Source organism: Rhinatrema bivittatum, chromosome 6 (assembly GCF_901001135.1).
Source record: "Rhinatrema bivittatum chromosome 6, aRhiBiv1.1, whole genome shotgun sequence".
Taxonomy (NCBI): domain Eukaryota; kingdom Metazoa; phylum Chordata; class Amphibia; order Gymnophiona; family Rhinatrematidae; genus Rhinatrema; species Rhinatrema bivittatum.
In genome coordinates this window covers 242,733,365-242,758,268 of record NC_042620.1, presented here as the reverse complement: position 1 = coordinate 242,758,268, position 24,904 = coordinate 242,733,365, and the positions used below count along the sequence as shown (strand labels likewise).

The window sequence follows — 24,904 nt, the reverse complement described above, 5'->3', positions numbered from 1 at the left end:
CTCCAACTTTTCACCCACTCAATCCTTTCTCCCTCCTCCGATCTATCCATCCCTCCACCAAGCTCCAATCATCCCCCTTCAGTGCTCCCCCAGCAACCCCATTTGGCCTAAACCTTCTGCCACCCCCCTCGCTTATTGGTGATGAGGCTGTTTATGACATCAAATTCCTTTTTGTGGGAGAATGACAAGACAGACAGACGGACACGAGTATTTTTTAAATGTGGAGTGGAGGAGCAGCCTAGTGGACAGAGGAGCAGGCGGGGAACCAGGCACAAATCCCACTGCCAGTCCTTGCTGCCTTGGGCAAGTCACTTCACCCTCCATCACCTCAGATACAAAGCTTAGATTGTGAGCCCGCTGGGGACTGGGAAATACCTTCGGTCCCTGAATGTCACCCACTTTGAAGTGTTGGAAAAGCAGAATAGAAATCCAATGAATAAAACACACCTTTCTAGATTTTTCAGCCACTATGCTGAACAATCCGGTAGCATCTTGGATCTTTACCAGTGAAATAATGACTCAAGGAAACAGAACATTGTTTATCAGCCAGGCAAAATACAAATTCCCACCCCATTGTCCTAATCTATGCCAGCAAGGTTTATCTTGGCAATGTAAGACCTCCTTTGTAACCACAGGAGCAAAGAAGGCAACAAACTCATTATAGATAGCCTTTTATTTTACCAGCTTATTATGTATAGTAAAAAGGTGTTGCCAACTGCTTGTCTGCGTACCTGTATTTGCTTTGTTTGACTGCATCAGCACACTGTGTTGAGGATTTCAATGTATTTTCTCCAAAGTGCTTTTCCTGGCTGATGACTCCTAATATGGAATCCAGCAATCTGCACCTGTAGTTGAGATTATTTTTCCCTATGTGCATCAGGTTGCAATTTTTCCTCCACATTAAATTTCATCTGCCATTCAGATGCCCTGTTTTCCAGTCTCACAAGATCCTTCTGCAGTCAGAGTTGGTACAAGGCTATTAAACGCCCTAGGTGAACCTTACAACCTTGCACCCCCACCTCCCCACACACAATTAAAAATTATGCATTTTTAATAACAAAATTTACATGAGAAAGGACATTCAAAGTACAGACTTCTGAGGTACAAATATCACATTCCCACCTTGCATATGATATGCACTTCTGTGGTGCCAACCTCAAAACCCTGCAAAAAGCAAAAAAGATATTTGGAACACACAGGGTATTAGGGACTATTTCCGCATGTTGGGTGCGAGCTTGGCCCATGAGTAAACTGAATTACCATTACAATATAGTAAACCTCCCTACCAAAACAGCAATAACTGCCAGCACTTGAACAGCAATAACTTTACCTTCAAAAAAGCAACACTGCCAATATTGCACCAGGCCCTAAAATATGGGTGAGTAAACCTTTTGAGCCATGGCCCCCTGGCCATTCATGCAATTGGTTGGGTCTCCCCATGATGGGTTACTCTAGATATGTATACACAAACACACGCGTGTGCACGTATATAAGTACACACACATACATATGTGAAGAATATTCACCAGGCAACCACACTGCCATCCAGTGACTCAAAGCTGCCATTTTGTTTTTCTTCAAGTTGCTCTACACCCACACAGAGGTGTAGAGAGGAAGACAGACACAGAGGGAAACAGATACCTCATGCCCAAACAGACACACACCCAAACGTAAGCAAACACGGTTACCCCCATATCCAGGGCAGAGTCGGAGAGACACAAACAATAAAACACAGGCAGACAAAGCTCTCCCCAAACAGAAAACAAATGCAGAGCGGGATAGACATGGACCACACCCAAACAGATCAAAGTACACCAAACACAGAGACACACTCCACACTGCTCCCAGACACACAGGCCACACACCACAATGGTAAGGGCTGGAATTTTTTTTCAAAATATTTAGGCGCCTGCTAGAATTCTTTAGGAGCTGAGGAAAGCTCCAGCCCACTCTGCCCAACTTTTTTTTTTTTTGCTCTTTACTGTTTTCACTCAGTTTTCCTATTTTTCTTTCTATTTCTGTAGTTTTCTTAGTTTGCTCATCTTTATTTCCTCACGTATTGATTTGCTTTTCCATGTACATGCCCAGATCAGTCCAGACTCCTGGGTTCTGTCCACTCACCAGCAGATGGAGGAAGAAAAAGTTCCAAACTGACTCCGCCCCTTCCTTGAGGTGCACCTACAGTACATCAGTATTTTTCTGCCTCCAGCAGATGGTGGAGGTGCAAAACCTACAGTCTGGTTCTTAGTCGGTTAGTTTTACAAAATATAATAGTTTTTTTCTTGTAAAAATTTTTACTTTCTTTTACTATTCTCTTAGTTTGCTTTAATTTACGAAGAGTATGCGGAATCTAGCCTCCCAGGGAGTTGGCAGGTCCTGAAGGGACCATCCTCCCTGATATTTGAGGCTCTTGGTGTTATGAACCCTGCCCGTGGAGCTAATCCCCGCGAGCAGGCACTCACTCACCCTTTGCTGCTTCTCCTCCCGATGCGGCATGGATGCCACCGAAGTCGGGCCTTCTAGTGCGGCTGGAGCCACGGCCTCGGTTGTCTTCGCAGCCCAGAGGCCGCCCTTCCAGCTCTGGTCTTTGCCGCAGCCAGAGCTGCGGACTTCTGCCTTCCTTTGCGGCTGTAGCCGCGGACTGTGTTTCCCTCCTGAGGCCCGGAGACCGCCCCGAAGCCTGCCTCCGTGGCAGGGAGCCACTGTCAGCCTGCCCCCGTGGCCGGGGGGCCGCAACACCATCAATGGGGTCCTCGCTGGGCAGCCTGGAGGTTGCCCCGGGGCCTGCCTGCGAGTAATCTGCCTTCCCTGCTCTGCCGCCGCAGCGTGCAGGAGAGCACTGCTGTCCGTGGTCCTGCTTCTTCTCTTCAGCCTTTCCTTAGGCGCCGGCGCGTGCCTCTTCTCAGCATTTAAAGGGCCAGCCACAGGAAGTATTGCTGGCCCCACCTATGGACTGATTTCCTGTTCAGCCCTATAAAAGGGCTGCTTCGTCACTTCAGTCTTCGCCTTGCATCGGAGTTACTTCACTCTGGAGGCTCCTGCCTGCCAGAGCTCCATCAGGTCTTCCTCATGGAGCTCCTCATCGTTTCGTCTTCTCTTCATGTCATGTTTTGATTGCCTGAGGTCCCCGTCCAGGTGTCCTGGTGTCTCGTCTTGATCTTCTGCTTCCTGATGTTCCAGATTCCTTGGTGCTTGTTCCTGTATCTTCAGCGCTCCTGAGCCTTCTGATCCGGTCGGCCTTGGTCCCTCGGATGACGTCTTTCCCGAGTTGGAGTGGCCTGCAGGAGGACTGGTGTCCTGTGCTCCCTAGCTGTCTTGTCCTGCCAGCCTTTGTGGAGCTTCGGATGACATCGGCTTCATCATCTGATTTCCACCTCGACTGGATCCTCTCCTGCACTTGTCCCGTTCTCCGCGTGGTCCGTGACCAGCCTCCTCGGGCTATGTAGGGCGCGCAGTGAGACAGGGTGGCCTGTGACCAGCCCATTGGGTCCGCCCGTGAAGGTGGGCTGAGTAGGGCGCCCTGAGAGACAGTGTCAGTGTTCACCCTCCCAGCTTCTCGTCTCATCTGGACTTCGTCAAGTTCCTCGTCTCGTCCCTGATGCCTTTGCATCAGTCTTGGTGTCATGTCTTCACTCCAGCATCTTGTTCCTGATGTCGTCGCATCGACCCTGGTCCGTGATGCCGTTGCATCGACCCCGGTCCGTGATGTCTTCGCATCAGCCCTGGTGTCATGTCTTCAACAACCTTGGTGTCATGTCTTCGCTTAATCCTTGTCTTTGATGCCGTCGCATCAATCTTGGTGTCATGTCTTGGTGTCAAGGCCTCTGTCTGCCCTCATCCTCAGGCCACCCTGCTGCTCCATGCCGATCCATGCGGCAGGTCCGAAAGGGCTTGGAAAGGTCGGAGGACCATTCCCCTACCAACATCATCTTGTTGTTGGTGCTGGGAGCTCGCAGGCCTGGCAGAGGGTAAGACCATAGTCCCGCCATGCTGGAACACGCTGTCAACCCTTGGTCCGCTCCTGGATCCGTCTGGGGTCGGGTCAAGGCCCAAGGGCACACTAAACACCTCCTTCTCAACAGAATGCAAGGCCTTCCGAGGCCGCCTTCACAACACTTGGCTTTAGGGTTGAGAACCCTTGGCGTCAATTTGCTGCAGCTTTTGGGGTGATACCAGGAAGCCCGGTTCACTCACCCCATGGAGCAGAGGACCCAGCTTCTTCTCAGATCGTATAAAAAATAAATAAATAAACATTTGGATTTAATTATTTATATAATTTTTACAGCTTGCTCGTTCAGACTCTCTGTTGTCTTTTTCGCTGTTTTGGGCGGTCGGCGGGCTTTTTTTATTTTAGTTTCATTTTCTCCTCAGCCAGCTTGTTTTTTCAGAATGCTGCGCAGTCTGGCCTGCTGTGCGTGTGGAGATGTGCGGGTGAGAGTATCTCAGGATGGCCTATTATCCTCCTGCGTCCCCGGGGGGAGGGATCTTCGGGGACATCTGGGCTTACTATTTCTTCATCTCTCCGTTGCTCTGCCAGACCGGAACGCCCGTGTCTTTCTGCTGCAGCTTCTTTCCTGCTTTCTGCTTCAACGGAGGCTATTTCAGACACTCTTCGCGCTGCTACCCTCGCTCCGGGGGGGGGGGGGGGGGGCGCGCGTTCTCCTCTTTCTCCAAAGCAACAGCTCATGCTGGTGAGGAGAGTCCTGAGGGGACTTCAGAGTCCTCTTCTTCATTTTCTTCAGACTTTTTTATGTTTTTACATAAAGCTTACAAGGCCAGAAAGTCCTCTAAAAAGAATCCTGAAGGGATTTCTCTTTCTGTACCGCTGTCTCATAAAGCAACTTCCAAAAGGAACAAATCCTCACGGGGGATGGATGTTCCTTAAACTAAATGCTCTCTTAGGACTCCTTTATCTCAGTCCTTACCTGACTCTTCTGCTGATACCTCAGAGTCCGACCAGGGTGACCCAAGCGATATTCCTCCTCTGGATCCTGATTCTGCTCAGGATCTCTTACCCTCTCAAGGTCGCCACATGGTCAAAGGCGATGATCCTAAGGTGGTCCGTCTTTTTAGGAAAGATGAGCTTATTCCTCTTATTCCCGCTGTCCTTGAGGAGTTGGGAATTGTTTCCCCACCAGAGGTTTCTCGTATGGGCTCAATTGACCCGGTTATGGTTGGTCTTCATGGTCCAGCTCGGTCTTTTCCTTTTCATCTTTCAGTCACAGACCTATTATTTTGTGAATGGGATACTCCTGACTTGGTATTGAAGGTCAGCAAGGCCATGGATAAGCTATATCCTCTGCCTGAGGATGCTTTGGACCTTTTAAGAGTACCCAAGGTTGATGCAGCGGTCTCTGCGGTTACCAAAAAGACTACTATTCCGGTAACCGGTACTACAGCTCTCAAAGATCTTCAGGATTGTAAGCTGGAGGTTCAACTAAAAAAGATTTTTTGAAGTTTTGGCTCTTGGTGTCCGAGCTGCTATGTGCAGCAGTTTTGTCTTAAGAGCAGGGCTCCACTGGGTTCAGCTCCTGCAGAATAATTCTTCTCTTTCTGAGTCCGAAGCTATTCATGCAGGGTGTTTGGAAGCCGCTGTTGCTTACAGTGCTGATGCTCTTTATGATTTGTTACGTACCTCAGCCAGATCGATGGTTTCGGCTGTCTCTGCCCGCAGACTTCTCTGGTTAAGACATTGGTCTGCAGATGTCTCCTCCAAAGCTCAATTGGGATCCTTACCTTTTAAGAATAAACTTCTCTTTGGGAAAGATCTTGAAGACTTGATTCATTCCTTAGGAGAAAAAAAAGGTTCATCGTTTGCCTGAGGATAGGCCCAAGACAAGGGGATCGTTATCTTCCAGATCCCATTTCCGAGGAAACAACAAGTTTCGCTCCTCCTGCTCTTCAGGTTCTTCTTTTTGGCAACAGCCAGCTAGACAGCAATCTTGGTCTCAGGCCTTTCGAGGACGTTGTTATGGGAGACCTGGTCCCTCCGAATCCTCTGGTGGAGCGAAAACTTCTCAATGAGATGAGGCCGTTCCGTTCCTTGGTTCTGGTAGTGGGAAACAGATTGTCTCTCTATTTCGAGGAGTGGGCCAAAATAACATCGGATCAGTGGGTCCTTACTGTGATAAAACAAGGCTATGCCTTAGAATTTGTACGGCGCCCTCGCGACCATTTTCTCGTCTCTCCATGCTCTTACATTCAAAAGTGTCAGGCGGTGTGGGACACCTTATATCATCTAAGAGAGCTCGGGGCTATTGTGCCGGTTCCTCCATTGGAGCGACGAAAAGGCTGTTATTCCATCTACTTCATCGTACCCAAAAAAGACGGCACATTTCGTCCCATTCTGGACCTGAAAAGAGTCAATCGATGTCTGCGAATACCAAGGTTTCGCATGGAAACCTTAAGAGCGGTCCTGGCATCCGTTCACAAAGGCGAGTTCCTAGCTTCCTTGGACCTGACCGAGGCGTATCTTCACATAGGAATTGGGTCCGACCATCAGAAGTTCCTGCGGTTCTCGATTCTGGGGGACCACTTTCAATTTTGCGCTCTTCCATTCGGTCTCACCATGGCACCCAGGACCTTTACCAAAATAATGGTTGTAGTAGTTGCACAGCTCCGAAGAGAGGGATTCTTCATTCATCCCTACCTAGACGATTGGCTCATTCGAGCAAAGTTGGAACATCTCTGTCGCTTGGCTGTGTCTCGAGTTCTTCAGCTTCTGCAGTCATTGGGCTGGGTTGTCAACCCGGCGAAGAGCTATTTAGTACCATCCCAGTCCTTGGAGTTTCTGGGAGCCCTGTTCGACACCCGGCTAGGGAAAGTTTTTCTCACAGAAGAATGGATCATCAAGATCCAGTGTCAGATTCGGGTCTTGTTATCCAAGTCTCCTCCCAAAGTCTGGCATTATCTACAGGTTCTAGGCTCCATGACTTCCATTTTGGACTTAGTTCCGAGGGCCTTTGCTCATTTGAGAACGCTTCAGTCAGCATTGCTCTCCCGCTGGAATCTGGTGTCAGAATAATTTCATCTTCCCCTTTCTCTTATAAACTCTGCTCATTCCAGTCTCGATTGGTGGCTCCTGTCGCAGACTTTGCATCGTGGAGAAGACCTAGAGGCTACAGTTTGGACAGTAGTCACGACGGATGCCAGCCTGTCCGGCTGGGGGGCTGTTTGTCTCGACAAGTCTGTTCAGGGCCAATGGTCGCCAGAGGAATCTTGTTGGTCAATCAATCGTTTGGAGACCAGAGTGGTGAGGCTAGCTTTACAGGCCTTTCTACCACTTCTTCAGGGGAAGTCATTCAGAATCCTTTCTGACAATGTGATGACAGTGGCTTATATCAACCGCCAAAGGGGAACCAAGAGCCAACCAGTCACGTTCGAGGCTCAGCTGTTGATAGCATGGGCGGAACAACATCTCCTTCGCATTGCAGCATCTCACATTGCTGGACTCGACAACGTTCAAGCAGACTTTCTCAGTTGCCATCGTCTAGATCCCGGGGAGTGGGAACTATCTGAGCAGGTGTTTCATCTCTGTTCAGTGTTGCTCCCCCAAGGGGAGGACCTAGCTATTTATGGTGAATCCTTGGGCCGATGGTAGATGACAGCGCCCTCAGGAGGAGATCCTGAGAGGGACCACTGGCTAGGCTGAATTATTGAAACAAACACAGATAGTTCTTTATTAGACTGGAAGTAGAACCACCAGAGGTGGCAGTAGTGAGGTCGTGTGCCCGGCAGGGCTGAAGTCCTTCTGATACTGGAACTATGATCTCTGAGTTGCTGAGCTCTAAGGAGAGACACTAGGTAATGAGTAGACAGGGTATGCTGGGCATAACCAGTGGTAGATGATACACTCACAATTGTAGATCTCTGTAGTGTCTTCTCTATGCAACAGAGAGTCTTCAGTATACAGGAACAGGAGCCGCAGGCGAGCACTGGTTACCATAGGCAGTCTGAAATAGAACTCATAATAACTGTGTATGGAATGGCCTCTGGAATAGAGAGAGAGGCTAGAAGAAATTTAGGAACATAGGCCCTCGTGGAGCGAGTGCCGGTTCCTATCTGCAATCTGCAATAGTAACTCACGACCTTTGTACCTGCGATAACGTCTTAGACTGAAGGGAGCCTCAGAGATTAGGAACAAGGGCCCTCGTGGAGAAAGTACCGGTTCCTGTCTGTAATAGGACTCACTGTGTTCACATCTGCAATCGCCACCAGGCAATAAGAGTCTTCTGAGTATACGAGACCGCAGGCCCTCGAGGAGTGAGTACCAGATCCCATATTGCAAGCTGAAATCAAGAAGAGCGAGAATGGAGCCCCCAAGGAGCGGATACTCCATGAAGTAAAGGGAGGCAGAGTAGCTTGGGGAAGCATACCCAAGGGGAAGATTTGAGTCCTTGCTAACTCGTCTGTAGTTAGCAAACAAAGTCCTTTTAGATGGAAAATGGATGACGTCACTACGGGGGGACGCCCCCGAGGTTCGCGCCCTTGCTGGTACAAAGTCTGGAGTGCGTGCACGCACATCCTACATCATCAGGAACATGGCAGATCCATAGCGTCAGGCCAGCCCAGGGATCCTGAGAAGCAGCAGGAGGATGCCGCGGCCGCAAGCCATCCATCAGGCCCGGAGGGAGTTGCCACAGCGGTAAAGAGGGTGGAGCGAGGGCGAGAAAAAGGCACGAACACAAGAATCTCATATGCGAAAAGTGGTCCACGCTGAGCATGGACCTGATGGCAACGTTCTGGAACTCCAAGGCTCCTTGCTTCTTCAGTCGACATCGGGAGCCAGGGGCAGAAGGAGTAGATGCCTTGGTTCTTCCCTGGCCAAAGAACGTTCTGCTTTATGTGTTTCTTCCCTGGCCTCTCATGGGCAAGATTCTTCGGCACATAGAATCTCATCTGTCGGAGGTGATTGTGGTAGCTCCGGAATGGCCGAGATGTCCTTGGTTTGCAGACCTTGTCAACCTCGTAGTGGACGGTCCACTTCGTTTTCGGGACCTTCCGAATCTTATCTGCCAAGGTCCCGTTTGTCTGGAAGAGGTAGATCGCTTCTCTCTAGCGAACTGGATTTTGAAAGGTGTCATTTGAAGGATAAGGGTCATTCTGATGCAGTGGTCACTACTCTTCTCAGGTCTAGGAAAACCTCTACTTCCCTGGCTTATGTCAAGGTTTGGGGAGTTTTCAAATCCTGGTGTGAGGAGAATCAGGTGGTTCTTACTCGGGCTTTGATTCCTGATATTTTGGTTTTTTTGCAGGCTGGTCTGGCTAAGGGCTTATCCTGCAGCTCTCTCAGGGTACAGGTGGCAGCTCTAGGTTGCTTCCGTGGAATATAAAAGGAGTCACCCTGGCCTCTCATCCTGATGTAGGCCGTTTTCTTTGGGGGGGCAAAACACTTGTGTCCTCCTTTCAAAAATCCTTGTCCTTCATGGAGTTTAAATTTGGTTCTTAAAGCTCTTTGTGCCGTGCCCTTTGAGCCTCTGAAAAGGGCTACTCTTAAAGATCTTGCGTTAAAGCTGATTTTTCTGGTGGCTATTTCTTCAGCCCGTAGGATTTCTGAGCTTCAGGCTTTATCTTGTAGAGAACCATTTTTAAGAATTACAGATTCTGGAGTTTCTTTGAGGACTGTTCCGTCCTTTCTTCCAAAGGTGGTTTCTTCTTTTCACTTGAATCAGTCGATTGTTCTGCTATCTTTTCCTGATTTACAGCCATTGGATCCTCAGTCTAGAGATTTGAGAAAGCTAGATGTGCGGCGATCTTTATTGCATTACCTCAAGGTCACTAATAGTTTTCGCATGTCGGACCATCTTTTTGTGCTCTGGAGCGGTCCCAAGAGAGTGCACAAAGTATCTAGGGCTACTATAGCCCGATGGCTAAAAGAAGCTATTGGTTCAGCATACTTACTTCATGGACGGTTGCTTCCGTCTGGTCTTCATGCTCACTCTACTTGGTCTCAAGCAACTTCCTGGGTGGAGTGTCAGCAAGTATCTCTACAAGAGATTTGTAGGGTGGCGACTTGGAAGTCTTTACATACTTTTGCTAGACATTATCGCCTGGATGTTCAGGCTCCAGGATCTGGGGGTTTCGGTGAAGCGGTGATCTGAGCGGGACTCTCAGGGTCCCACCCTATGTAGAGGAGTTCTGGTACATTCCAGGAGTCTGGACTGATACTGGTATGTACAGGGAAAGGAAAATTGGTTATTACCTGCTAATTTTCATTCCTGTAGTACCATGGATCAGTCCAGAGTCCCACCCATTTCAGTTTGGAGATAAAGGAGAGTCCACTCATTCTTGTTATTTACTTTGCAGAGAAGTATTTTTTCTTATATAATGTTGTTTGTATGTTGGGTCTGCTGCCTTTTGGGTCAGTGAGCCTGGTTCTTATGGAATGTTCTCCCAGTTTTTTGCAGTTAGCTGCTTAGTTGGGTTTTTTAGTTTTTCTGCTTTGATACTTTTAAATACTGACGTACTGTAGGTGCACCTCTCGGAAGGGGCGGAGTCAGTTTGGAACTTTTTCTGCCTCCATCAACTAATAAGAGAGTAAGCACACATTTATATCTATATAAGTGAGAGAATGGTATCAGAAAAAGAACTCGGGCCAAATTTAGATTCATGTAGGCACCTACAGTTAGTTACAGTTAATGTAGCTGGGTTCAAAAAAGGTTTGGATAAGTTGTTGGAGAAGTCCATTAACTGCTATTAATCAAGTTTACTTAGGGAATGGCCACTGCTATTATTGGCATCAGTAGCATGGGATCTTCTTGGTGTTTGGGTACTTGCCAGGTTCTTGTGGCCTGGTTTGGCCTCTGTTGGAAACAGGATGCTGTGCTTGATGGATCCTTGGTCTGTCCCAGCATGGCAATTTCTTATGTTCTTATGCTCTCTCACAGAAATTCTGTACTGCCCATCACAAGAACAAAAGACTAGTAAACGTATCTTTCCAAGTAACTCTCAGCATCTGCCGATGAGAAAGCTTGAAGTCACAATTCCGACAATGCTAAGTTTTGATAGCTGCACTATCTTCATCAGATGGAAGTTAGCATCCATTTGTGGCTTCAGGCTTTATTAAACGGCAGACGCTGAGAGTTACTCGGAAAGATGAGTATACTATTTTTCGTTTATTTGATGTGCAGAATAGAATTTTTTTCTGGTAAATGACTATTTCAGGTGCCTTTATGATCAGCTCATTGTGTGGCACAATGTTGCAGATACTAAATTGGGCATGAGTTAGAGTTTTTCTGATACCATTCTAACGCTTACAGAGATACAAAAGTGGGCTCCTTTTCTTAACAGTTATTATTGTTGTAAGCATGCCCTAGCTTAGCCATGCATCTTTCAATGGGCTGGGGACAGGAGCTGCTTCTGCCATGGTGGGCCCAGGCGGGAAGCCATTACTCTGTAGCAGAACTGGACACCGCACTGTTCCACAACCCAGGAAGAGCTGCTACCCTCAGGAGTTCCTGCTGCCGCCGGGTCCCTACCCTGGGAGAGAGACATCACAAACTTTGTGTATGTGTGTGCACATGAATTTCAAGTACATGACTATGCAGGCATTTATTTGATTTATGTTCTGTTTTCTCAAGCACTTCATATTATATTTACATGCTGTTGGTATTTCTGTATCCCCAAGAGGGCTTACAATCTAAGGGCCTGATTTTCTAAGGCTATTTTTCCCCATTCTGTGCCTAAGGGAAAAATGCTTAGTAAATGAAGCCCTAAGTTTGTATCTTAGGCAATGGAGAGTGAAGTAAACTTGCCCAAGGTCAGCAGGAGTGCCAGTAGGATGTGAAGCCTGGCTTCCCTGGTAACAAATGTATTCAGATAGTAAACTAAAAGTTATCTCCTACCGCTTGTTTGTTGACCCTTTTTTCTCTATATCCATGTGGACTAGTATGGCAACCAGAGTATTTCAAACAAAGCTATTGAATTTTAAGTCAAAACAGGACCTACTGGGGGCACTTTCAGGAGTGTACCCCATTCTGACAGAACCAGTGAGGGCACCCTCAGGATCCTTCCACCAAAGCAAACCAACAATTGGGCTTGCTGTTAGAAATTAAAATCCATATGTTTCTTATCCTGCAGGCACAACTTCTTAGCAGTGACGGGCACAACCCACTAATGAAGAAGGTGTTTGATATTCATCTTGCTTTTCTCAAAAATGGACAATCTGAAGCTGCTTTCAAGCATGTGTTTGCTTCCCAGAGAGCATTCATTAGCAAGGTAAGAAATAGCTTTTGGCCCCCAGATAAAATTCTACCCTGTGAGCCAGAAAATAAAAAAGGGCAGGGCTCCAGCTGGTATTTATTGAAAAGTGACATCTAACAAAGTTCATCTTCACTATTGAGGAAGGAGATGCATGGATTAAAGGGGTGTTAAAAGAATCACCAGAAGAGATACATTTCAGATATATATGGACTAAGGAAGGGGATACAGATTTTAACTTTTAATTTTTCAATTGCAAAGAAAAAAAAAAGGTTTATTCACTAACTGATTGTCACAAATCACTGCAGACTTATGATTATATATCAGGCAGATAGAGCTGCAGTGTGATTTTTATTATTTATTTATTTGTTTGCTTTTATATACCGACATTCGTTGGCGTACATCACATCGGTTCACATCACAACAGCTGGAATAGTATGACTAGGGCTCGTACTATTTTACATTTTAACATTAACGGAGATTGATACTAAATATACAAAAATCATTTAACAATAACTGTGACTGGTACAGAGAAATACAGTGTAACGTTAATTTTGATTGCGAACTTTAAAACGAGTGGTAAAGGCATTGTGGGGAGAACATGTATCAGGAGTAGCATTTGGCAGGAATAACGGTGGGTGTTAAAGGAGGGATGATGGATTGGAGAGTCTCAATATTGGATGCCAAATGTACAATGATTGCAATGGAGGGTCTGAGAGGTAAAGTCTGCGTTGCATTGGGGAGTGAGAGAGGAGGGGGGAGGGTTAGGTTGTGTGAAGGTAGGCATTGAGAAATAGCCATGTTTTCAATTTCTTTTTGAATGAGTGAATGGAGGGTTCCAGTCTGAGTTGGGAGGGGAGCTTGTTCCAGAGGGTGGGGCCAGCTACAGAGAAAGTGTGTTGTCTGGTGGAGGTGAGGTGTGCTAGTTTAGTGTGGGGAATGATAAGTAGGCCCGTGTTTTGAGATCGCAGGTTTTTCTGGCTGTGGTGTGGTTGGGGAGGGTTGTTGGTCCACTTGATTTTTTGGTTGTTGATGGTTTTGTGAAGTATGGTGAGAATTTTGTATTGTGATCTGTGTGATATGGGGAGCCAGTGGAGTTCTTTTAGTATGGGGGTGATGTGTGAGGAACGGTTGCTGTTTGTGAGGGATATGGCTGCTGCGTTTTGAAGCAGCTGGAGGGATTTTAGGGTGGAGGCAGGTAGTCCAAGGAGGAGGGAGTATGAGGGATTGTAGCACTGTGCGGTAATCATAGTGGAAAAGAAGTGGTTTGAGCTTTTTGAGGACTTGTAGTTTGTAAAAGCCCTCTTTGATTGTCATGCAGACATGTTTTTTCATATTGAGATCTGAGTCAAGGGTGATGCCGAGACCTCTGACCTCATTGGTGAGGGAGGTATTAGGTGGGGAGAGGAGAGGTCTTTGTTGGCTTTGGTGGAGGGTTTGTTTGCTATGTGTAGTATGTCAGTTTTTTTGTGGTTGAGGGTGAGGGATATCTGCGAGAGGATATTCTTTATTTGGGTGGCAAGGGTGTCCCAGAGTGCGATGGTGTTGGTTAAACTTTCTTTTATGGGGAGAAGTATCTGGACATTGTCTGCATAGATGTAGAAAATGAGGTTCATGCTGGAGAGGAACTTACAGAGCGGGAGCATGTATATATTGAACAGGGTTGATGAAAGGGATGATCCTTGTGGAACTGCATGGGGAAGTGGGTATTGGTCTGATTCGCAGTTGTTGAGGTGGACTTTGTAGGATCTGTTGGATAGGTATGATTGAAACCAGTTGAGAGTGTTTTCTCTTAGGCCGATCTCCACCAGTCGGGTCATGAGTAAGTCATGGTTTACGGTGTCAAAGGTGGCAGAGATGTCCAGGAGGATGAGGAGGTAAGAGTGACTGGCGTCGATGCCTCTCAGTGCTGTGTCTGTGAGCGATAAGAGGAGGGTCTCGGTGCTTAGGGATTTTCTGAAGCCATGTTGGTTGTGGTACAGGATGTTGTGATTTTCTAGATGCTCGGATAGTTGGAGGTTCACATGTTTCTCGATGATCTTGGATATGAAGGAGAGATTTGAGATTGGTCTGTAGTTAGAGAGGTCGGAGGGGTTGAGATGTGGCTTTTTGAGGATGGGTTTAATTATGGCACATTTTAGTGCTTCCGGGAAGATGCCTTGTTCAAGTGAGGTGTTGATTATGTCTGCGATGGGTTTGGTGATGATGTCGGGGATGAGTTTGAGGGTCTTGACTGGGATTGTGTCGATGGGGTGTGAGGCTGGGTTGATTTTCTGGATGAACTTCTTTACTTCGGTTGAAGCGATGGGCTTAAAGTTGGTCCAGGTGGTTGGTGTTTCGCTGGATGGGGTTGGTGATTCTTCTTTTGTGTGGAGATTGGGAGATATGAGATTGGTGATTTTCTCAGAGAAGAAACGGGCAAGTTCATCGCAGGTCTTTGCGTTGGTGTCTGAAGATGGGGTGAGGTGGCTGGGTTGCGTCAGTTTGACGACGAATTCAAATAGTGCTCTGGGGTTGTGTTGGTGCTGGTGAATTTTTCTTCCGTAGAATTCACGCTTGGCTTTGTCAGTGTCGGTTCTGTAAATATAGAGGAGTGTTCTGTATCTATCGAGGTGGGGAGGAGTGGGATTTCTTCTCCAGGTTTTTTCAGCTTGACGGAGGAGTCTTTTGGTTTTTTTCAGTTCAGGTGTGTACCATGGAGTTTTGTGGGAGTTGTCATTGGGGATGGATTTGGATATAATGGGGCATTTAGTTTTGGCAATTTCAGCATTGATGTCGATCCAGGAGTTGATGGCGGAGTTTCGATCTTTGAGGTCCAGGGTGGTTAGGGCACCGGGGAGGGATTCGGCGTTGACATTGCTGGGGCACGGTTTAGGGAAGCGGATGTATTTTTTGGAGTTGCTAGGTGTGGGCTGGTGGGTATTGTAGAGTAGTGTGGTTTGGATGAATTTGTGGTCGGACCAAGGAATGCTGGTGGTGGTGGGTGAACTCTTGGTAGATGAGATTTTGCTGTTGATGAAAATCAGGTCGAGGGTGTGTCCTTATTTTTGCGTTGGGGAGTGAATGATTTGCTTGAAGTCCATAGCATTCATGGTGTTGAGGAGGAGTTTGCATTGTGGAGGTAGAGGGGATGTATCCATGTGGAGGTTGAAGTCTCCCAGTATTATGGCTGGTAGGTCCATGTTGATTTGTGAGGAGATGGTTTCAATGAGGGTGGAGAGGTTTTGACTTATGCTATTGGGAGGAGCATATAGTAATAGGATTTGGAGGTTTTTGGATTTAAAAAGGCCCATTTCTAGGGGGGGTGAGGTGGTAATAGGGATGCACGTGAGGTTGAGCTTTTTGCGTGCTATGAGGAGAAGGCCACCTCCTTTTTTTCTTGGTCTGGGTATTGAGAATATGTTGTATGTTGCGTGTGGCAGTTGGTTGATTAGCGCTGTGTCAGATATTTTGAGCCATGTTTTGGTGATGCATAGGATGTCTGGGTGATTGTCTGTCAGGAGGTCATGAGGAATAGGGATTTTTTTGGTGATAGATTGTGCATTGATGAGTAGCAGAGATATTATTGAGAGGGTGGCGAATGGAGTGAGGTGGGTGGTGGGGATGGGGGTGAGGCGTCTGGGGTGTGGTGGGGTGAGATGTCTGGTGGACGGGGGGCAATTGCAAAGGGGTGGTGGTAGGTTGGGGTGGGTGTGCATGGTGTGGCAGTGGGGGGGTAGTTGGAGTTGTTGGCTTGGGTGTGTAGTGCTAAGGGTCAGGGGGGCAGAGCTGGAAGGGTCGTGAAGGTGACGGGAGGGTAGGGATATGTTCAAGGGGTGGGAGCATGGGAGGATGTCTAGGGGGATGTTGGAGGTGGACGCTTGAGGGGGGCAGTGCTGGGGGGTTGGGAGGGGTTCGGCAGCTAGGAAGTGGGGGGGGGAGCAAACGGGAGCGGGAGGGGGCAGCACTGTGGGGCGGCACTAAGGGGCCGGCCCCTTAGTCGCGCGGCGCCTAGGTAGGAGCTTTTTAAATCCCTACCGGCGCTTTTTGCTGTCGGCGGCTGGGCGGGCTTTGGGAAAGGCTTCGAGGGCGTCCAGGTCCTGCGAGGAGGGGCGGCTGGTCGAGGCGGGCCTCCACTGACCCCGATGGGTCACCGCCGATCACGGTGGAGGTGGAGGAGGCAAGGGCCGGCCGCGTAGAGAGAGACGGACGGCGCCTAGGAAGGAGCTTTTTAAATCCCTACCGGCTCTTTTTGCTGTCGGTTGCTGGACGGGCTTCGAGGGCGTCCGCGTCCTGCGAGGAGGGGCGGCTGGTCGAGGCGGGCCTCCACTGACCCCAATGGGTCACCGCCGATCACGGTGGAGGCGGAGGAGGCAAGGGCCGGCCGCGTAGAGAGAGACGGACGGCGCCTAGGTAGGAGCTTTTTAAATCCCTACCGGCTCTTTTTGCTGTCGGCGGCTGGGCGGGCTTCGAGGGCTTCCGGGTCCTGCGAGGAGGGGTGGCTGGTCGAGGTGGGCCTCCACTGACCCCGATGGGTCGCTGCCGATCGCGATAGAGGCGGAGGAGGCGAGGGCCAGCCGCGTGGAGAGAGACGGACTGCGCCTAGGTAGGAGCTTTTTAAATCCCTACCGGCTCTTTTTGCTGTCGGCGGCGGCTGGGCGGGCCTCGAGGCGGGCTTCGAGGGTGTCCGGGTCCTGCGAGGAGGGGCCGCTGGTCAAGGCGGGCCTCCACTGACCCCGATGATAACACATCCGATGATGCCTAGTATGAAGGTCACTATTTTCAACAGAATTTATTACAAAAGTAATAAGTGAAAGGCACGTGATGTGGTAAAATTAAAAATGTTGTCATTCAAAGCCAGAACGGGGGCTCTATAGGAGGCTGAATAGCGGTGAATTGGATGCAAATAAACATATAATGAAGCCCACATAGCTCCAAGCCCTCAGAATGCTTTAACTGCCTCATTTTGCTATGCATCGGCCTCATTAGGAAAGGCTGAAGAGGTTAGGGCTGTTCAGCTTGGAGAAGAGACGGCTGGGGGTGGGGGGTATGATAGAGGTCTTGAACAAGTAGATGTGAATCGGTTATTTACACTTTCGAATAATGGAAGGACTAGGGGGAATTCCATGAAGTTAGCAAGTAGCACATTCATGTACACATTTCATGTATCACACTTTTATAATTTTACTTATATAATCTAATCTGTTATTTGTATGCTCTGAATGTTCCTTATTTAATTATCTAATTACGCAAAAATTGTAAAGCCTGTTGCTCAGTTCTGTTATATGTAAACCGACGAGATGTTCCCAACGTTCGTCGGTATATAAAAGTTACTAAATAAATTTAAGACTAATCGTAGAAAATTCTTTTTCACTCAACGCACAATAAAGCTCTGGAATTTGTTGCCAGAGGATGTGGTTAGTGCAGTTAGTGTAGCTGGGTTCAAAAAAGGTTTGGATAAGTTCTTGGAGGAGAAGTCCATTAAAGGCTATTAATTAAATTTACTTAGGGAATGGCCTCTGCTATTAATTGCATCAGTAGCATGGGATCTTCTTAGTGTTTGGGTAGGTAATTGCCAGGTTCTTGTGGCCTGGTTTGGACTCTGTTGGAAACAGGATGCTGGGCTTAATGGACCTTTGGTCTGACCCAGCATGGCAATTTCTTATGTTCTTATGTTCTTATTAGCCTTTCTCTTGCATGCAAGGTCCCTTACGAGACATTGGTCCCCAGTAGAAAAAGGTGGGGAAACCATACTGAGCATGCATGTGCTGAGATATCACTGTGATGGAGAGTCAAGAAGCCAAAGCTGCCTGCCCGCGCTTTATTTGCTGCACAGCCTCATTTGCATATATTCTGAAGTGTTTATTTATCTCTGATTTATAGAAATCAGTGAAGAAGACATCACTTTCACATTTGCCAAAAACCTCTTATTATAATCACAAAAGAAACCACCAATCCCTTAGCAAAGCTACAGGGCATGCGGAACTGTGGACATGCAAGGCCAGCATGTCCCTTAAAGTAAACAAAAACACAGTCTGCTAGTGCGCATCCTTCCATCTTTTTTGGGTCCTTGCAAATATTTTACTGGGCATTTCAAAATACCGTATATATTGCCAAATAGCCCCTTTTACAGCAGTAGATATTTGGGAAGACCTGATCGTATACTGTTGTTCGCCTCCTGGAAGCCAGAACCACTGGGGAATATTAACCTTTATATGATTATTATATAAAGAAGCCTTTGTTTTCTTTCTTTCTTTATAATATTTAAAAACATAAGAATGGCCATACTGGGTCATAGCAAGCCCACGATCCTCTTCCCAACAGTGGCCAATCCCAAGTCACAAGTACCTGGCAGGATCCCAAATAGTAGAGATAGATTCCATGTTGCCTATGCACAGGGATAAACTATATCTTGCCCCTGGTTAATACCGGTTTATGGACTTTTCCTATAGCATATCCTGCAGCAACGAATTCCAAAGCTTTTGTGTTGAGGGAAAAATATTTTCTCTGATTTGTTTTAAATGTACCACTTAGTAAATTCATGGAATGCCTCCTAGTCTTTTTATTTTTTGAAAGAACAGCCAATTTGCTTTTATTTCTATCACTCCACTCATGACTTCATAGACTCTCATCATATCTCCCCCCTCAGCCATCTCTTCTCCAAGCTGAACAGCCCTAACCTCTTCAGCCTTTCCTCATTGGGGGAGCTATTCTATCCCCTTTATCATTTTGGTCGCCCTTCTCTGTACCTTCTCCATCGCAACTATATCTTTTTTTAGATGCGGCGACCAGAATTGTACACAGTATTCAAGGTGCGGTCTCGCCATGGAGCGATACAGAGGCATTATGACATTTTCCATTTTATTAACCATTCCTTTCCTAATAATTCCTAACATTGTTTGCTTTTTTGACTGCTGCAGCACACTGAGCCGATGATTTCAATGTATTATCCACTATGGCACCTAGATCTTTTTCTAGGCATCATAGTGGATAATAATCAATTGCATACACTATGCATGTAGCCAATATATAATGGTGAATCTGCACCATATTGTGCTGTTTCCTTTCCTTTCTCTTATGTGTTGACAAGACATTTGATTTCCCCTAAAATCTTCCAGTTTTGCATAGTCTGCACCTGTGGGATACAAATTTGCTCTTTTTTTTTTCTTTTAAAGTTTCCCTCGACGTTTTTCAAAGGAAGGGTAAATATGTGTGCAGCCTTTTGCTATGAGGTGCTGAAATGCTGCACCTCCAAACTTAGCTCAACACGGAATGAGGCATCTGCCCTTCTCTACCTGCTAATGAGGAACAACTTTGAGTTCACCAAGAGGAAGACGTTTCTGAGAACACATCTGCAGGTTGGTCAAAGCAGAACCTACCGGTTCAGTGGTGAACCTCACAAATGCCATGCATGAGTTCAGGCACGATGAATGACATATTCAAAGAACCAGTCTTCTTGCTCAAAAGTAAAGTGTATGAGAATATTTGGGAAAAGAGGATGATTACTTGTTGCAAAATGCTATTGTTAGCCAGTAGTCCTTAAAAAATCATTTTCAGCCTATATCAAACTACTTTTCTAAGTCCATGTGATTTTTTTTTCTTTACTGAAATAAAAGAAGCAGATTCTTTCATTTACAGATCATAATTGCAGTGAGTCAGCTGATAGCTGATGTGGCACTCAGTGGAGGTTCAAGGTTTCAGGAGTCGCTGTCCATTATCAATAACTTTGCCAACAGTGACAGAGCCATGAAGGTAATTTCTACTGACAAACTATTTACTGTGACATGCTAGTACTAATACACATGCATGCTATTGGTGAATTATGAGTCCCTTATTATGGAATGATGGGAAGTTGAAGGACCTGCAGGCTTAACTTTTAGGATCATTGTCTGCGTAGGACACGTTTGGTGATTGCTAACCAACCTTATGGTAAGCAGTGGTCTAGATTCTGTCCTAACACAAGATCAGTGTTACAATATTGCTTTTATTTTATAAGTGGATACTACTTAAATTATGAATCTGGATTTTAAACCTTGAAATTATGATGATGCAAGATATGATTACTATGTGCTCCAGGAAAACAATTTTCAAAAGGAACTTACATGGATAAACATGTAGATAACCCTGTTTGAAAAATGATCCCAGCATAATGGCTAAATAGAGCTGCATTATTTCACGTGCATGTATGTGGGACATAGTTCAGCATCACGTTGGTTATTTCCATTTTGAATTTGGTGCAGCTACAACAGGAGGGACATATTCCCCCTTCTGCTTGCCTGCTTCCCTGTCAAGGAAGATCTGCATTGAATAAGGAATAGGTTTCAGGGGGATGAGGAATGTAAGAAGACATCAGGATAGTCTTGGAATGGGAGGATCCTAGGTCACCATGAGCTGCCTCATGGAAATGGAAGAAGAGGCTCTCACCACCCAACATTTTCAGGGGTGTTGGGCTTGACATGGGGACCTGGAACAGGCCAGGTTTTTGGATTAATAGATTTCTGGAGTAGGGGAAGATCACTGGAGCAGAGATGGAGTTTTCACTTGATCGGGTTCCAGGTAGGGGATTGCGGAAGAGCTGCTCAGTGTCTATGTTATATCTAGGCAACATGCCTTTAGGATAATTTCATCCACAATCCTAACTGGCTAGGTCATGGCTGAAATTTTCTAAAATTAGCTGGGTGAAAACAGCCATATAATTGTGCTCCTCAGCTACATTTTGAAAATTGCTCCAGCTCACTTACCTTCTCGGACAGGAGGAGGATGCACTTCAAGCCACTGCCTTCCCCAGACATTTACAGTGCAGTCCAGGTCACCCACCTCCTCGCACAGAAGGGGGGATGTACTTCCAAATCATTGCCTTTCCCAGGCATAATGATAGTGCACTCCAAGCCACTCACTTCCCCAGTCATGATGACAGTGCACCCCAGCCACTCATCTTCCCATAAAAGAGGAGGATGCGCTCCAAGCCACTCACTTCCCCAAACATGATGACAGTGCAGTGCATTGTAATTGAGGTTTACTCGGGCCTTTTTTGGGGGGGCAAAGCCCATACCCAGCACACATTACAATAGGCCTAAAATAGCAAATCATCCAATTCAGCATCATAAAAATATAAATTTACAATACATCAATATAAAACAATCCTACTACAATCTGGCCCTTTCCCCCTCGCTAGGGAGCTGAGCGCACTGTTTAACAAAACTAAACCAATAACAGAGAAACTGCATTCCCTCCCAAAATCCAACAATAATACTACAATTAAACATTTGTATTTAATTCCTCGCCTTTTCCAAACCCGAGCTCCAGATGAGTTACAATTCAGGTACTGTAGTTATTTCCCCGCCTAATCTTAGACGTACCCGAGGCAACGGAGGGTGGAGTGACTTGCCCAAGATCACAAAGAGTTGAAGAAGCAGGATTTGAACCCTGGCTTCCCTGCTTCTTAGGCTGCTGCTTTAACCACTATGCTCAAGTTGCATGGTTTCACCCAGAATGGTTTCTTATTAGGAGGGAAGGAGCAAATCTGCTGTTGTGTGAAATGCACAAATTATTTAAATCATAACCAGACCCAGTCCTAGTATTGCAACCAGTCCTCCCATACATTCCGTGGATGCAATCTCCCCTCGATGCCCATGCATCGGTTTTCAGCAACTCTGTTTGCCTAAACTTGCTTTTGTGTCCATTAATATACAGTAAGGCCTGTCCTTGACCTGCAAATGACACCACAGGTGAGGCAGGTGAAACCTGCACTCGATTAATTTGTTCCACTGGAGGAGGCTAAACCATTCCTAGTCCACTCAACTAAACTGAGCAAAATCCAGTGCACAAATAAAACACCTTCCCCCCCCCCCCCCCAAAAAAAAAAAAGGAAACAAGGTACAGATTCCCTCCACTCACTCTTCGTCACTTCCAAAGGAAGTATTTAGAAACGGACTTGAACGTATTGTGTTTCTCTGGAGGTGGCCGCCCCCACTCCCCGAGATGTGATTAGAATTTATCCTGAGACATTCATCCCCCCATGTGTGAGGCCTTAGGAACTTTCAGCCTTCCGTGGTTTCTTCCAGTGAAGAAGATGGCATTGAAAGAACAGAAAACTGAGACTGTCATCACCCACAAGGATAGCAGTAGTTTGGAATAGAAAGATATTATGTATGGTTTTGAACTCCATTTTGCAATGTTTTAAGGACAAATATCTATCCTAACAGTGAACCCAATATTCAGTGCCACTTAGCTGGATGAGTCATGAAATCCAGCCAAGTAGTTAAGCCGCATACCCGCTGGGCGGTCAGTGAGTGGATCGGGGGCGACACTTCTTATCCAGGTAACTTAGCTGGATAAGTAGCAATATTCATATTTATCCAGTTAAGTTTACCGGATAAGTTAGATCTACCAGAAATCAGATCTAACTTAGCTGGATATTATTTATCCAGCTGAATAGCAGTAAACAACACAGGGATAGTCAGCAGCATAACTGGGCTGCTGAATAGCCCATGTAAATTAGCCAGATAAGTTTTGTCTGGCTAACTTACCTAGCTGTTTTACTTTATCTACCTCAGTGTTATCAGAAAATGATTACATTGTTCATATCAGACAGAGAAGTGTTTTGTGCTCCCAGAGTGTTTCATTACATGGTTAATCCTGAACTAAGTACAGTAGTGTAATTGCCATGTTAGTCCACTTGGGTACATAGAAATGAAAAATCAATAAAGAATTTATAGGTGATGCTTCTTTATTGGACTAACTTAGTACGTTTGTGACTAACAACCATCACTCAATCTGGGGTAAAGTCCATAAGAGGGAGAGACCTAGGATGATCAGTAAGAGTTGAACAGATGATTTAGTGGACCAGTGGGGGAAACAGTGCCCAGGACAGACTGGGCTGGATGGCTTCAGTTGTTCCCTTCAAACAGAGCCTGGGAATTTACTCCTGGATGCCCACACTCTTCCTGTGCAGCTGACGAGTCATGTCCCAGGTATGATAGGCAGGCTGCAGACAATAGGCCTGTTTACAGCAGAGAAACATTGACAGGTCCCACTTCACGGGTACACTTACAGTGGTTGCTCCTTCAAGCATTTGACACAGTGCCAGATTTACTCTTTTCCTCCTAATAAGAGATAGTTCTGGGTGAAACAATGCAACAGTAATAGTCAGTCTCAATGGCTTCAGAGAGAGTTGTAGCTGTTTGGGTCGAGTTCCCCTTTCCTCTCTGGATATCTCAGATATGGCTTCCTTTAGGCTGAAGCTCCCTCCGTTCACAAAATACCAAGTTGTTGTTTATGGTTCTTTAATGCAATTTTCCCCACAGTTGCTCCTGGAAGGAGGAGCTCACATATTGTTTGGCATATTCCTCCTAGGGAGCCATCAAAACAGACCCGGCCTAGCTGCTAGCTGTGTGGCCTGGAATCTCCCATGATGTTACTGGGAGCTGGCTCAGAGAGTGCTGCTCCTCCTGCTTAGTCCTACAGAACTGGTGCAAATGTCTCTAGAAGAGACCTCTAGGGATGTTACAGCAACATAAGACAGAAAGGGTTTTCTTAAGCTTTTAGTAAGTGTGTAAAGGTACAGCATGATAATAACAAAACAGGACTCACAAATCTCTTTGGAGCACTTGGCTGTATTGAAGCAGGGCTACATAACTGTCATAAATTATTTATTTGTAAAGGCACCAATGCCAGACTTTGTGTACCTCGGTTTTGCTGGTACAGTCTAGTTCTTCAAGTCATTTTTCGGTCAGCACTACAGTGGCCATGTCCATGGTCATATCTGCACACCAGATTGAGCAATTTCAGGGAGTGGATTCAGACCATGCTTCACATTGATTTTAAAATGTGTATAGAAGGTACAGTAAGTTATTTCTGTTCACAGAGACTACATCATCATCCAACACCTATATCCGCAGATGTCTTTTAAACCAAGTGTTCCTTTTACGTTCACAAAACTAATTACTTTAGACCCTTCTAGAAAGGCCCCTGGATCCTAGGAGACTGGATTTTCTGGTAACAGCTGCACTGATGTTGACGGCTGTCTGGATTATTGTGTGGGTTTAGTGTTTGGACATAAGAGGGGAAGGATTGCCGGGGGATCTCACGTGCTCATCTGCCCAGGAGGGTGCAGTACAGTGGAGGAGGACAACAAAAGCTGTCTTGAATTGGGAGCGACCTCTTGCAGGTGGCCACGCCTTGTGCCTGTGGTAGCTGGGCTGCATCCTTGTCAGTGTGCACAGGAATTACTAAACAGATGGGATTGAGCAGCTGGGTCTTTTATTGCTGGCATCGTCAAGGTTACTAATATGACTGACTTCTCAACAAGAAATTCCAGTCAGTGCATTCCAAGAGACCCAATAAATGGCATTCGTTTTCCTCAATAACCAAATGCCAACCTTCTTCTGTGTTTGCATCTAATTTAGATATGTTTTCTGATAGGCAACTGCTTTTCCTTCAGAGGTCAAAGACTTGACTAAGAGAATCCGTACGGTTATTATGGCGACAGCACAGATGAAGGAGCATGAGAAGGATCCGGAAATGTTGATAGATCTGCAGTACAGCTTGGCAAAGTCCTACGCGAGTACCCCAGAGCTTCGTAAAACCTGGCTAGACAGCATGGCAAAGATCCATGTCAAAAACGGAGATTATTCAGAGGTGACTGCCTGCGTCAAATGCAAAAACAAAACAAAAACGAGAGGTTGAGGCTGAGGGGTAGAGATGGAATTGAGGGCATTGACGCATC

The 24,904-nt window shown here is 46.5% G+C and overlaps 1 protein-coding gene across 7 annotated transcripts in view; it reads left to right on the top strand.

Moving 5' to 3' along the window:
- The window catches only part of DOCK11 (dedicator of cytokinesis 11), a 310,527-nt gene that overhangs the window by 209,613 nt on the left and 76,010 nt on the right, over positions 1-24,904 (top strand). For all 7 annotated transcript variants that reach the window (XM_029606694.1, XM_029606693.1, XM_029606691.1 and 4 more), the window contains 4 exons: positions 12,079-12,216; positions 19,353-19,535; positions 19,816-19,929; positions 24,601-24,816. In XM_029606694.1, the coding sequence (XP_029462554.1) occupies positions 12,079-12,216; positions 19,353-19,535; positions 19,816-19,929; positions 24,601-24,816 (651 nt within the window). The remainder of the gene's footprint in view (positions 1-12,078; positions 12,217-19,352; positions 19,536-19,815; positions 19,930-24,600; positions 24,817-24,904) is intronic.